We start from the raw sequence: 13,210 nt of genomic DNA, 5'->3' as shown, positions 1-13,210 counted from the left end.
AAGTAGTTTAAAGGAAGTATTTCTGCTGTCTGTGTGAACATTTCAGAAATGTTTGCTTGTGTTTTCATGAGACTTAGTACAAATAGTACAAATTAGCCTTTATCACTCACAGTAGTAAAAGATGCAGTTAAAGATTGTTTCTGAACACCATACTCAAAATATTTCTTGAATTATGGTGAATGGTGAAAGCTATTTAAAATTGACCCAATAATACCATCTCAAATATACAGTTGTCCCTCATTAAGTTTTCAAAATAACCGCAATAGGCGAAGTAATCCGCTTTATGTTTACCATTAATATAGACGTTTTAAGGCTGTAAACCCCTCACTACACACTTTATACACTTTTCTCAGACAGGCATTGACACTAGAGGTGTGAATCTACACTGGTCTCACGGTTCAGTTACGATAATCGTGCCATCGATTCGGTTCAATTCGACATCTCGGTGCATTGACGATGCTTTCCTTACAGTTTTATATTTTACTTCACAGCACAGCAATTCTTGTATTAAAATCTATGAATATATTTATACTATTTGTAATAAAATTTTGTCATTTAATACAAACAGTCAGATATAAACTGTACCTTTTAACAACATGAGCATTTATAGCAAATAAACACATACAAATATCCCGCTCGCTTTCTGAGTCCTGTCTAGCAACAAGTGCTTTCTTACACTCATTTGATTGGTAACACGATCAACTGAAAGAGCTGCGATTGGCTCTACGTGCTTGGGCTCTTCACAGATGAGTAAAGCCTAGTTTAAACACTGATAAACGGCAGCGGCGATCACAGCTGATCCATGATAGATGCATGGAGAAAACTGCAGACACGCGCTCGTATCACTGTAAAACAACCGAGAGGAGAGGAAAAGTGACGCCAGCAGGTCAAATGGGCCATAGAGAGAGAGAGAGAGAGAGAGAGAGAGAGAGAGAGAGAGAGAGAGAGAGAGAAATGGAGTTTACTTCCATTCTCTCAATAGAAATGAAATAGGCACTTCTGCTGTAAGTGTCAGTGAAAGGCTCTCCAGCAAACACACACGCAAATTGTGCAGTTTCTGGGTTTTTAAGTAGTTGGAGCGCATGGTTGGAGCATTCCAAATACTCGCGCTCGCCACCCCTCGCCATAGTAAGCTACCGCGACATAGCACATATGAGATAAATGACGTCAGTACATAATAACCGGTTATGATTATTACTGAACCGATACCGAATCGTCCGCGTCTGCATCGCGGTGCTCCGAAGAAACAATTTATTTTGACACCCCTAATTGACACTTTCACACTTAAACACTCTCAAAGTTCAAACTTTCATAGGAAACTAACTCCAGTATTATCGAATGAAACTAAAGATCAAAACCTGTTGTCCGGCGCAAACATTCATCGCTGTCAGCAAAAGGTTCATAAAGCTTTTCAGCTTTCGTGCGGATAATGATGGCATCCGGCGTAATGTTCTTTATCCTGCATTCACTGATCCACAAAGCTAAAGCAGACTACATCCTTAAGGGGGTTGCCCACCGGATGCACCGCACACATGACAGTTGGGAGTAACACACACCGGATGCACACAGTCGCATGTGATTTAAAAAGAAAGTATAATGGCGCTCTGTGGCGCGGCAGAAATAAGAAGTCATAGCTGGGCACCGCAGATAGCCGCCGACTTGAGGTGCCAGTGTGCGTACCCTGATATAAACCTATGTTTACAATTCTAAAATGCATGATGTTGCTTCGTATCCGGTGTGTGACCCCCTTTATGATGGTCTTGCTGCGGACAGTTACAAACCCTTTTTGCTTCCTTGTTGGAACTCACACTGCTAGCTATAAAAGATTTATGTTAATTTAGCAAGCTGAACCATTCTGTACTGTACAGAAGACACGGAGGAGATTGACTGACAATGGTCTACAGCCAATCAGGATGCAGAACACAATGCACTGTAAAACAAAATTCACAAGTACACAGATATTTGTTAAACCAATTTTCATGACTTTTCCAGGTTTTCCAGGACCGTGTGAAACCTGACTGTAGTCTCTAGGGGTGTAACGGATCACAGTTGATCCTGAACGGATAACAACCCACAGTTTGAAACACACGTGACCCGCAGATTAATAACGTTTTTGAACTTGTAGGTTAATCCAACATTTATAACAATTGCAGAGAGATCGCCTCCTGAGTCATACAAATCGTGTGTATGAAAGTATTTTGGCTTCCCCGTAAAATATAATGAGGATGGAAAAGTTGTGGTGGGACCTAAATGCCTTCTTAGGTTAGTATTAGTGCAGGGATGGGCAAACTCGATCCTGGAGGGCCGGTGTCCTGCATAGTTTTGCACCAACCCTAATCAAACACACCTGCTTGTAGCTTTCTAGTGACCTTGAAGACACTAATTAGGGTGTTCAGGTGTGTTTGATAAGTTTGATAAGCAAAACTCTGCAGGAACACCGGCCCTCGAGGATCGAGTTTGCCCATGCCTGTATTAGTGTCTTAGTATTTTCTGTCACTGTTCGTTTAGCCTGCATTGATGCATTTAGTAAAAAGCTGCACGATTAATCATTAAAAGATCGTGATATTAGTTCAAACCTGCATTAAAAATAAATGATAATGATTCGCATATGTTTATTAATCCTTCGAAGTGCTGCATTCAAATCTGTGTTTGATCGAGAGATTCAGTTTTTACACTTTTTCAGTTCGCTACAAACAATTAAATAACACAAAAGTACTGGGAGAACAGGTTATAGTTCAGAAATAAACACTGATGTTTATGGTAAAGATTAAAATCACTGTTTAATGGATAGGGGTGTAACGATACACTCGGCTCACGATACAATGTGTATCACGATATAATGTTCACGATTCGATATGTATCACGATATTTGAAATAAAAATTAAAACTGAAATGCAAATAAAAGATTTATTAAAAAAATTACCAAGTAAACAATTTTCAATGCATTTCTTTTGTTTCTTTTTGTTGTTCTTTAAGAAAATAACAAAATGAAGGAAAATTTAAGTAAAGGTGCAAACATTGCATTCTATTCAAGTAAATTTTCTCACGATTCTGTAGACGTAAAATAAAGGTGAATATGAGTAGGCTCAGGCTGTTATTATTGTTATTTCTCAGACTTATGGTAAAACAACAATAATATTATGTGTAGGTCTACTGTTGGTTAAAATGCCTAAATTTTGAATAGACTTTGAATAATGGACTTGAACAGACTTTAAATTTGTCCTGGTCATTAATGCACAGTAAAGTGACGACATCAGAATACAGCTATTCATAATTCTGAAGTTGTATTATTATGTTTGAGACATGCTTGCAATCTGTCATTAACAATATTATTAGACCATTAATTCACTAGTAAAATCAGACATTTGTCGTAATCATAACTCTAAAATGCGATATGATCATTAAATGACGTGCACGCTTTCGGTTTCATTTTCACTGCTAAGTGCTGTTCATACTTCACGTGCGGCTCTCTAACGATCACTCTATGCCACAAACTGAAAGTTATTTACAACTTTATTACCTGTTATTCACAGCCTATGGAGGTTCTGTTCACTAAAGCAGACGCGCGCGCGTCTATCATTAAGTAACAGCTCAGTTAGCGCACGTCAAGTGTTATTTTGCGGCCGTGAATACATAATTACATGAAGACAGAAATGACATTTTTGGGTGAATTGTACCTTGTAAACACAGTATGTGACTCTTTTAACACCATTAGGAGGTATGCATGTCGCTGAGCAAAGTATGTAAAACAATGTGAAGACTTCGGTTGTGTTTGACCCAGTATGCGTGTCAAAAAGCGGACGGGTCTAAAGCAATGTCTGTAAAACCAAAATGTTGCCAGACGTCCAACTTTGAGAGGATGGGCCATCCTGTATTTCAACTCCACTCATCTTGACCTGGCATTGTTACTGCTGCTAGATCAAGCAATCCGAACTCACATGTGACAGCAGCTCACTAATAAGAGAAACGGACGTCATATCGTAATAAAATCGTCATAACGCCACGATGCATATTGTGACATTTTTGCATCGCAATAAATCCTACCACGATAAATCGTTACATCCCTATTAATGGAACTTGACGCTGGTGAATGTTGTAGCAATTACATTGTGTAACCAACAGGTGGTGACAAAACAACCATCAAAATGATGTCACTGAATAGGTTTTCATAAATCATCCACCTGTAATGAAACATGACGTTTTGTGTTAATTGTTGAATCATTAATTCAAAATAAATCTGTTGTACAAGATGTTAGATTTGTATAGTTTGCATTATAAGCAACAGTAGCAAAGATCACTTCTCCTATTGAATATTTAACTTTTTTCAGCTGCTTCTTTCTTCATTTTTATTTTTATTAAAATTACAGGTTCTAAATTTTGTTTGTTAAACCATTTTTACAGTAATATTTCTGTATAAATGGAAAGCAAATTGCATTTGTCTCCTCCCTTTTTTGCTGATCCAAAAAATGGTCTGATCCGTGACCCAAAAAACGTAGTGCGACCCGAACCGTGAGATTTGAGATCCGTTAAACCACTAGTAGTCTCCAGACTGCCTTCATCTGAGACACTTCTTTAGACATTTTCAGTTTTTCACCGAGATAACGTTAGTCTTGTTTTGAATCTGTCACTATGCTGACACACAGGCATTTTAGCTCCGCCCTCTTTTAAAAAAGAGTACAATATTATTTGAATTTAAGGTGACAGTCACCAAAACACAGCACAATTTGGATCAAAAAGTGTCAGTTTTAAAGAGTTATAAAAATATTTGTGTAGTATTTTAAGCTGAAACTTCATAAACACACTTATTGGAGACTTATTTTATATCTTGTAAAATGAGGCATAATAGAACCCCCTTTAAGGAAATTGGCCATTTCACCTTTCTCAAAAAAAAAAAAAAAGCATCCAGCTGGTGCTTAGGAATAGCAATTGTTGGCACAGTAATTTAGTAAAGGACTGGAACGAGCGGAGAACAAGCCACCAGAGGTGAAGCTATTTGGTAAATATGACAGCTGCTGGTACAGGTCGCTGTCTAAACCCACCGGTGCCCATTAAACCCGCTTCACGGTAAAAGCAAACAATGCGATTAAACAGCATGAGCCCACAGAAAGAGAAATAAAGCAAGGTAAGAGTTTGGTATTAGGACAAAGACATTGCTTGGGCTTGTGCTTATTTGAGGACGGATAAACGGGCTGTGTGTTTCACCCACGGCCAACACGCAGATTGAGTGCCAGAAGAGATCAGTCTTCTTCAGGAGCTCAAAAGCTGAAGCTATTAAAACTCCTTCAGTGAGTGATGAGGTACTTTGAAGAATGAAATATGGTGATGTGTTACAGCAAGTTCAACTGCATTGTAAAATTTTTTAAATAAATAAATAAATAAACTTTTTTAATTAACACTTTTTATTCTAGTTATATATAATATTAAATATAAATGTTAAATATAAACTATATTATTACTTTTTTAAAGTAATTTAAGTAAAAAAAATCTATTTATACATATTATTTATTATATTATTTATTATATATACACATACAGTTGAAGTCAGAATTATTAGCCCCTCTGTTTATTTTTTTCGCCAATTTCTGTTTAATGAAGAGAAGATTTTTTCAACACATTTCTAAACATAATAGTTTTAATACCTCATTTCTAATAACTGATTTCTTTTATCTTTGCCCTGATGACAGTAAATAATATTTGACTAGATTTTTTCAAGACACTTCTATACAGCTTAAAGTGACATTTAAAGGCTTAACTAGGTTAATTAGGTTAACTAGGCAGGTTAGGGTAATTAGGCAAGTTATTGTATTATGATGGTTTGTTCTGTAGACTATTGAAAAAATATATAGCTTAAAGGGGCTAATAATATTGACCTTAAAATGGCTTTTAAAAATTAAAAACTGCTTTTATTCTAGCCGAAATAAAACAAATAAGACTTTCTCCAGAAGAAAAAATATTATCAGAAATACTGTGAAATTTTTCTTGCTCTGTTAAACATCATTTGGGAAATATATATAAAAAATAAATAAATCAAAGGGGGGCTAATAATTCTGACTTCAACTGTCTATCATTATTTAAATATATATAATTATTCTAAATATACATTCATTCATTTCCTTTTTGGCTTAGTCCCTTTATTATTTAGGGGTCACCACAGCAGAATGAATCACCAACTTATCCAGCAAATGTTTTATGCAGCGGATGCCCTTCCAGCAGCAACCCATCACTGGGAAACACCCATACACACTCATTCACAAATATACACTACGGAAAATGTTCTCCTATAGTGCATGTGTTTTGACTGTGGGGGAAACCGGAGCACCCGGAAGAAACTCACGCCAACACGTGGAGAACATGCAAACTCACACAGAACCAGCGACCTTCTTGCTGTGAGGCGACAGTGCTACCCACTATGCCATCCATAAATATACATATATATTTTTTACTTTATTTTAAAAAATAACATTAAAAATAAAATAATAATAATAATAATAATAATAATTTCCATAAATATAGACAAAGGTCTAAAGAAAATTACTGTAATCAGATTTACCATGAGCCATTTCTTTTAAATTAAGAAAGTACTACATTCGCTTACACTTTCACAAAAAAAAATGACAAATAAATAGAATACTACAAACATTTACTGAATAAATATTTGCAAAAAAACTCATTACATTAAAACTATTTAAAAATTTATATTTTTTTAATTCAATTTGTATTTAACACATATCATATATAAAAAATACACATAAAAAACAAACTAAATGGTAGATTTAATTCCCTAAACATAAATATTTATAAAATATTGCTGCAAGCAGATTTACCATAAAATTTATAAATCTTTTTTATTTTTGTTCTATTCATTATAACATGTATAATATAATATTATAAATAGCATAACAATATATATATATATATATATATATATATATATATAATTTTTATTTATTTATTTTTTTTTTAAATGTTCAAACATTACAAAAACGCAATCAATTAATATATGTTAATATGTTGTTATATGGTGGCACAGTAGCGCACGAAGGTCGAGCCTCGGCTGGGTCAGCTGGCATTTCTGTGTGGAGTTTGCATGTTCTCCCCGTGTTGGCGTAGGTTTCCTCCGTAGGTACCTCCGGTTTCCCCCATAGTCCAAAGACATGCGCTATAGGTGAATTGAGTAATCTAAATTGTCCGTATTGTATACATGTATGTCCTGGTCCTCCAGGTTGGGGGTTGAGCTTGGGCCAACGATCCACCTCGTAAAAACTAGATGTTACGAAACACCAACATGGTGTGGCTAAAATATCAACTTGGATATAAAACGGCCCTAGGTGTAAATATGTTTTTATTTTATAATTTCTTATTGACTGGACAAAACTCTGGAAAAACTCTTTTTAAAAAATTATTTAAAAGTGTATTTAAGAAAACAAATGAAATTATAATAATGGTTATTTTTTGTAGATATTTAGAAGACAAAAAGCTTTAAAAAATACTTGAACAAAACAAAAATCCTTAAAAATCAATAAATAAATGTATTTATTTCATATTTACTGGGAAAACTCTGGAAAAAATATTTAAAAAGTGTATTTAAGAACATTCTAATAATGCTGGTTATATTCTGTAGATATTTACAAAACAAAAAGCTTTAAAATACTTAAACTACCTTATAAATCAATAAATAATGACTAAATAAATAAAATCAGTCAATCGATCGATCAATAGATGAGTATGTACCAGACAAAGCTCTCCAGAGGATCTCAGAAAGTAAGAGCAAGCAACTAATTTTGCCTTCATCATAAAGATAATGAGGTAATTAATTAGGTAGTTAAACCCTCGTTAGACATGCTTTCTGATAAGAAACTGAGCAGATCTTGATGAGCAGGAGGCAAGCCAGATTTACATTCTGATTTTCATTTCAAGCTCAGGTTTTCATTCAGACAATGCAAGAGAGCCAGTAAAACTGCAAGAATGGAGCCAGAAGGCCAGAAACTGCTGCAGTGAAGGTTAGTAAGAGCTCCAGCAAAACCACGTCCACTGAGCAAAGCAGGTGCCAATAGGAATCAAGCTAGAGAAATGGACATATTTACCATTGGGTAACAGCTGTGGCTGCAGTGGCTGATGTTGGGCACTCCTTTCCTCTGCACACACACACACATTACAAAAACACGGCTTAGTCTTGAATTTTAAAAAAGTTTCAAAACGTTTAAAGGTGTAAAAAACAGCCTGTGCAGTCAGATTTATGTTTTAGGTTGCCTTTCTGCTCAAATAGACCCTTGTTCAAGGTACCAAGAGCAATTTGGGCTAGAAAAATTCATGATCTCATATAAATATGGGAGCAAATATGTGAGCATTCTTAAATTAAGATAAATGTTGATATCTCAAAAAAAATAAAAAAATAAATAAAACAAAAAACAAATATCTAAGTAAAATAAATACAAAAATCCAAAGAACTAATTATATTCCAAATTTGATAACTTAATAAAAAAGTTGCAAGATGTAGTTTACGTGCAGTACCAAACATGACCACCAGGTTGGCATGTTGGTGACCATATAAGGATGTCCACTATTTCTGTGCATGGTTTGAAGCATGGGCGTTGCTAGGTTGATTTGAGAAAAACTAAATTATATTCTAAATTTGGAGTTGATATCTCAAAAATACACAAAATAAAATCCAAAATTTAAAGAACTAATTACATTCCAAATTTAAAGTTGATATCTCCAAAATACACTTTAGAAAATGCAAAGAATTAATTATATTCCAAATTTAAAGTTAATATCTCCAAAATATACTAATTAAAACAGAAAATCCAAAGAACTAATTATATTCCAAATTTAAAGTTGATATCTCCAAAATACACTAAATAAAACAGAAAATCCAAAGAACTAATTATATTCCAAATTTGATAACTTAATAAAAAAAGTTGCAAGATGTAGTTTACGTGCAGTACCAAACATGACCACCAGGTTGGCATGTTGGTGACCATATAAGGATGTCCACTATTTCTGTGCATGGTTTGAAGCATGGGCGTTGCTAGGTTGATTTGAGAAAAACTAAATTATATTGTAAATTTGGAGTTGATATCTCAAAAATACACAAAATAAAATCCAAAATTTAAAGAACTAATTATATTCCAAATTTAAAGTTGATATCTCCAAAATACACTTTAGAAAATGCAAAGAATTAATTATATTCCAAATTTAAAGTTAATATCTCCAAAATATACTAATTAAAACAGAAAATCCAAAGAACTAATTATATTCCAAATTTAAAGTTGATATCTCCAAAATACACTAAATAAAACAGAAAATTTGATAACTTAATAAAAAAAAGTTGCAAGATTTAGTTTAGGTGCAGTACCAATCATGACCACCAGTTTGGCATGTTGGTGACCATATAAGGATGTCCATTATTTCTGTGCATGGTATGAAGCATGGGCGTTGCTAGGTTGATTTGAGAAAAACTAAAATTATATTCTAAATTTGAAGTTGATCTCTCAAAAATACACAAAATTAAATCAAAAATCCAAAGAACTAATTGTACTACAAATTTAAAGTTGATATCTCAAAAATACACAAAATAAAATAGAAAATCCAAAGAACTAATTGTATTACAAATTTAAAGTTGATATCTCAAAAACATAAAATAAAAAATCCAAAGAACTAATTATAATCCAAATATGAAGTTATCTCGATTACTAAAAAACACAAATCCAAACTAATTATACTCCCAATTTGAAGTTGATATCTCAAAATACACAAAATAAAATAAAATAAAAATCTTAAGAACTAATTATAATCCTATTTTAAAGTTGATATCTCAAATATAAACAAAATAAAATTAAATAAAAATCCAAAGAACTAATTATAATCCAAATATGAAGTTATTATCTCAAATACAAAAAAACACAAATCCAAACTAATTATATTCCCAATTTAAAGTTGATATCTCAAACAACAAAAACAAACTAAAAAAAAAATCCAAAGAATGAATTATATTCTAAATTTGATATCGTAAATTAAAGAAATTAAAAGATTTATTTAGGTGCAGTACCAATCATGACCACCAGGTTGGCATATTGGTGACCATATAAGGCCGTCCACTATTTCTGTGAATGATTTGAAGCCTGGCCATCACTAGGATGGTTTTAGAAAAATCCTAATTTTATTCCAAATTTGAAGTTGATATCTCAAGTAATAAAAAAATAACAACAAAATCCAAAAAATAAGTTATATTCCAAATGTGATATATCAAAAAGGTTAAAAGATTTCGTTTAGGTGCAGTACCAAACATCACCACCAGGTTGGTACACTGATAACCATATAAGGGCGTTCAGTATTTCTGTGCATGATTTGAAGCCTGGCCATCACTAGGATGGTTTTAGAAAAATACAAATTTTATTCCAAATTTGAAGTTGATATCTCAAGTAATAAAAAAATAACAACAAAATCCAAAAAATAAGTTATATTCCAAATGTGATATATCAAAAAGGTTAAAAGATTTCGTTTAGGTGCAGTACCAAACATCACCACCAGGTTGGTACACTGATAACCATATAAGGGCGTTCAGTATTTCTGTGCATGATTTGAAGCATGGGTGTCACTGGATCAATTTTAGAAAAATCTACTCAGCCACCCCTATAAAAATATGGAAAAATATGTATTCGGAAGTCACTACAAGGATATATCATTTTGTCATGATTAAGATTTAATTGAAATATAGTCAAGTAAACAAAGGGGTAGTTCACCCAAAAATTGAGATTTACTCGGGCTCAATTGGCTCCAAACATTTAAAGGTTTCTGTCTTCTGTTGAACACAAAAGAAGATATTTTGAAGAAAGCTGTAAAAATAAATAGCATGAAAGTCAATGGTCACAGGCTTCCAGCATGAAATTTAGATTTTTGGGTGAACCGTCCTTTTAAGTGTCGCTCTAACAGTGTTAGTCTCTTCATGCATGGACAGGACATCAGCAGTGAACGCAGATGTTAGTGAGTGTGAGTTTAACTGCAGACACACACACATTTGACTGTAAACTCTGGAAACGAGCAGGAGTGAAGGAGATAAACTGCCAAACATCCTCACTGTATTCAATCACTTACCTGAGCTGTGAGTTCACACTTAAACTCTACACAAACTGCCAAAACTCACTTGCTCAGTGTGCTGTCTCTTGTTTTCCAGTATATAAACGTGAACACTCTTATTACGAAGTTTTCATCATGAGAAGCAACAGCAGAAAACACTTTCAATATTTGGTGTAAAGTTGACTATTTTTTAATATACTTATTTTCTGATATTGTAATTATGTTCTGATAAAGCATATACTGACAACTCAAAACCTGACAAATGTCTCCCTCTCTCTCTCTCTCTCTCTGAACGCAATTATGACTGTCTAGCACAGGGGTGCCCAAACCTTTTCTTATGAAGGGCCAAAATCCAAACTATACCGAAGCTAAATACACCAAACTGTATTACATTATTTGCCATGGTAACCTACTAACTGTGCGTTCACACCATAGACTGTAAAATATATGGACGTAGCATCCGTGACGTCACCCATAGGTTTCTGAAGAGCGCAAATGAAGCTAAAAGTAGGCGTGGCCAACCGTCGCCATTTTGTTCGCGCGTCATCTCACCCACGGCGGGATACCATACAAGGGCAAAAAGGCTGAGAGTGAGCGGAGCTACAGACACCTGCTGAGATTTTGCTTGGACCTGGTTTAGACAGAGCTTACTTTGGGAGAAACGCTTAATACTTTACTACCTGTGACTCGTTGTCGCTTGGTTCACACTGAAGGCGGTGAGAGCGCCACAGGTCGCTCTGGCCGCCCTGGCCACAACGCTGTCTGCCTTCAGCTCCGGTGGCGAGAGCGTCAAAATTCGCTACATTGATCTCGTATTTAAAGGGGCCACTGCAGCATATTATATCAGTTACATTGAATATGTTGTTAGATATAGACAACAAGATGAGTTAAATATCCCGTTTAACAAATATAGTGAGATGAGATCCAGCGGTAGATCCTTGATGAACAGTACCACGTCCACAGCTCTCATCGCTGCAGTGCATGCCAGAGTTAATGTGTATTTTTGGTGGTATAGTGTGGACGGAGAGTTGTTCAGAAATGCTGGGTGAAATGCCAGTGTGGACGTGGGTCGTTTTCATGCTAAAACGTATCATTGTAAATGGGCCTTAACCTGCCCAAACTCTTGATTGCTGTCAGTTAACCTCTGTTGTAAAATTCATGAAACAATTGTTAAGGTCATAATGACAAGTTATGATTTCCAAAACGTTGGAAAAAAAAAAATCTTCTCTGAGAATATTGTGAATAATAATATTGCTTAAGAATAAAAATATTGTTTCAGGGGGCTAATAGTATTGACCTTAAAACGGTAAAAAAAAAAATACAGAAGAAAAAATATTATAGGAAATACTGTGAAAAAATTCCCTGCTCTATTAAATATCATTTGGGAAATATTTGAAAAAGAAAGAAACTAAATCATAGGAGGGTAAATAATTCTGGCAGAAAGAGAGAAACAAAGACTGTGCCTGCCTCACAAAAAAATAAATAAATAAAAAATAAAATAAATAAATAAATAAATAAAATTAAAAAATAATAATAATAAAATAAAAATAAATAAAAAAATAAAAATAAATAAATAAATTAATTAATTAATAAATAAATAAAAATAAGTGAATAAATAAAATAAAATAAATAATTAAAAATAAATAAAATAATTAAAAATAAATAAATTAATTAATTAAAATAAATATAAATAAATAAATAATAAAAAAAAATAAATAAATAAATAGTTTTCCTTTTAAATAATGTTATATGTCTTTTTATTGTAAAACAAAAGTCACTGCATTTCCATACGATTGTTTTCATATTTATACCGTTAAACAGGACAAAAACAAAGGAGAACAAAAAGCATTTTAGTGGAGGTCACCAAACTAGAACAAAATCTGTTTGACCACCAGGCCCTGAACTGCTTATAAAACAAACATTTGAAACAATATGATGCTGGAGGATGGTGTGTACCAGCCAGATGTGAGCATCTGTTTCAGATTAGCATTTCGCTCCGGCTAAGAATCTCCACAAGCCTTTTGTTTGCTAAGTGTCTTAGTTCTGCGGAAATGTTCGTGCAAATCCTCTGGCTTATGCTTGTCGTTTGATTGTTGGATCACATGAAGATGCCTGGACCCATGTGGAAAAACAC

The 13,210-nt window shown here is 33.8% G+C and overlaps 1 protein-coding gene across 2 annotated transcripts in view; it reads right to left on the bottom strand.

The window, feature by feature from the left end:
• Positions 1–13,210, bottom strand: part of scube3 (signal peptide, CUB domain, EGF-like 3) — a 272,493-nt gene that overhangs the window by 80,311 nt on the left and 178,972 nt on the right. The window contains exon 7 of one of the 2 annotated variants that reach the window (XM_056448768.1): positions 8,085–8,135. The exons of the other annotated variant lie outside the window; for it this stretch is intronic. Within the exon in view, the coding sequence (XP_056304743.1) occupies positions 8,085–8,135 (51 nt within the window). The remainder of the gene's footprint in view (positions 1–8,084; positions 8,136–13,210) is intronic. 2 annotated transcript variants of the gene reach the window in all.

This window comes from Danio aesculapii, chromosome 23 (genome assembly GCF_903798145.1).
Source record: "Danio aesculapii chromosome 23, fDanAes4.1, whole genome shotgun sequence".
NCBI classification, from domain to species: Eukaryota; Metazoa; Chordata; class Actinopteri; order Cypriniformes; family Danionidae; genus Danio; species Danio aesculapii.
The sequence above is the reverse complement of the archived record's forward strand: the minus strand, read 5'-3'. Positions and strand labels throughout refer to the sequence as shown.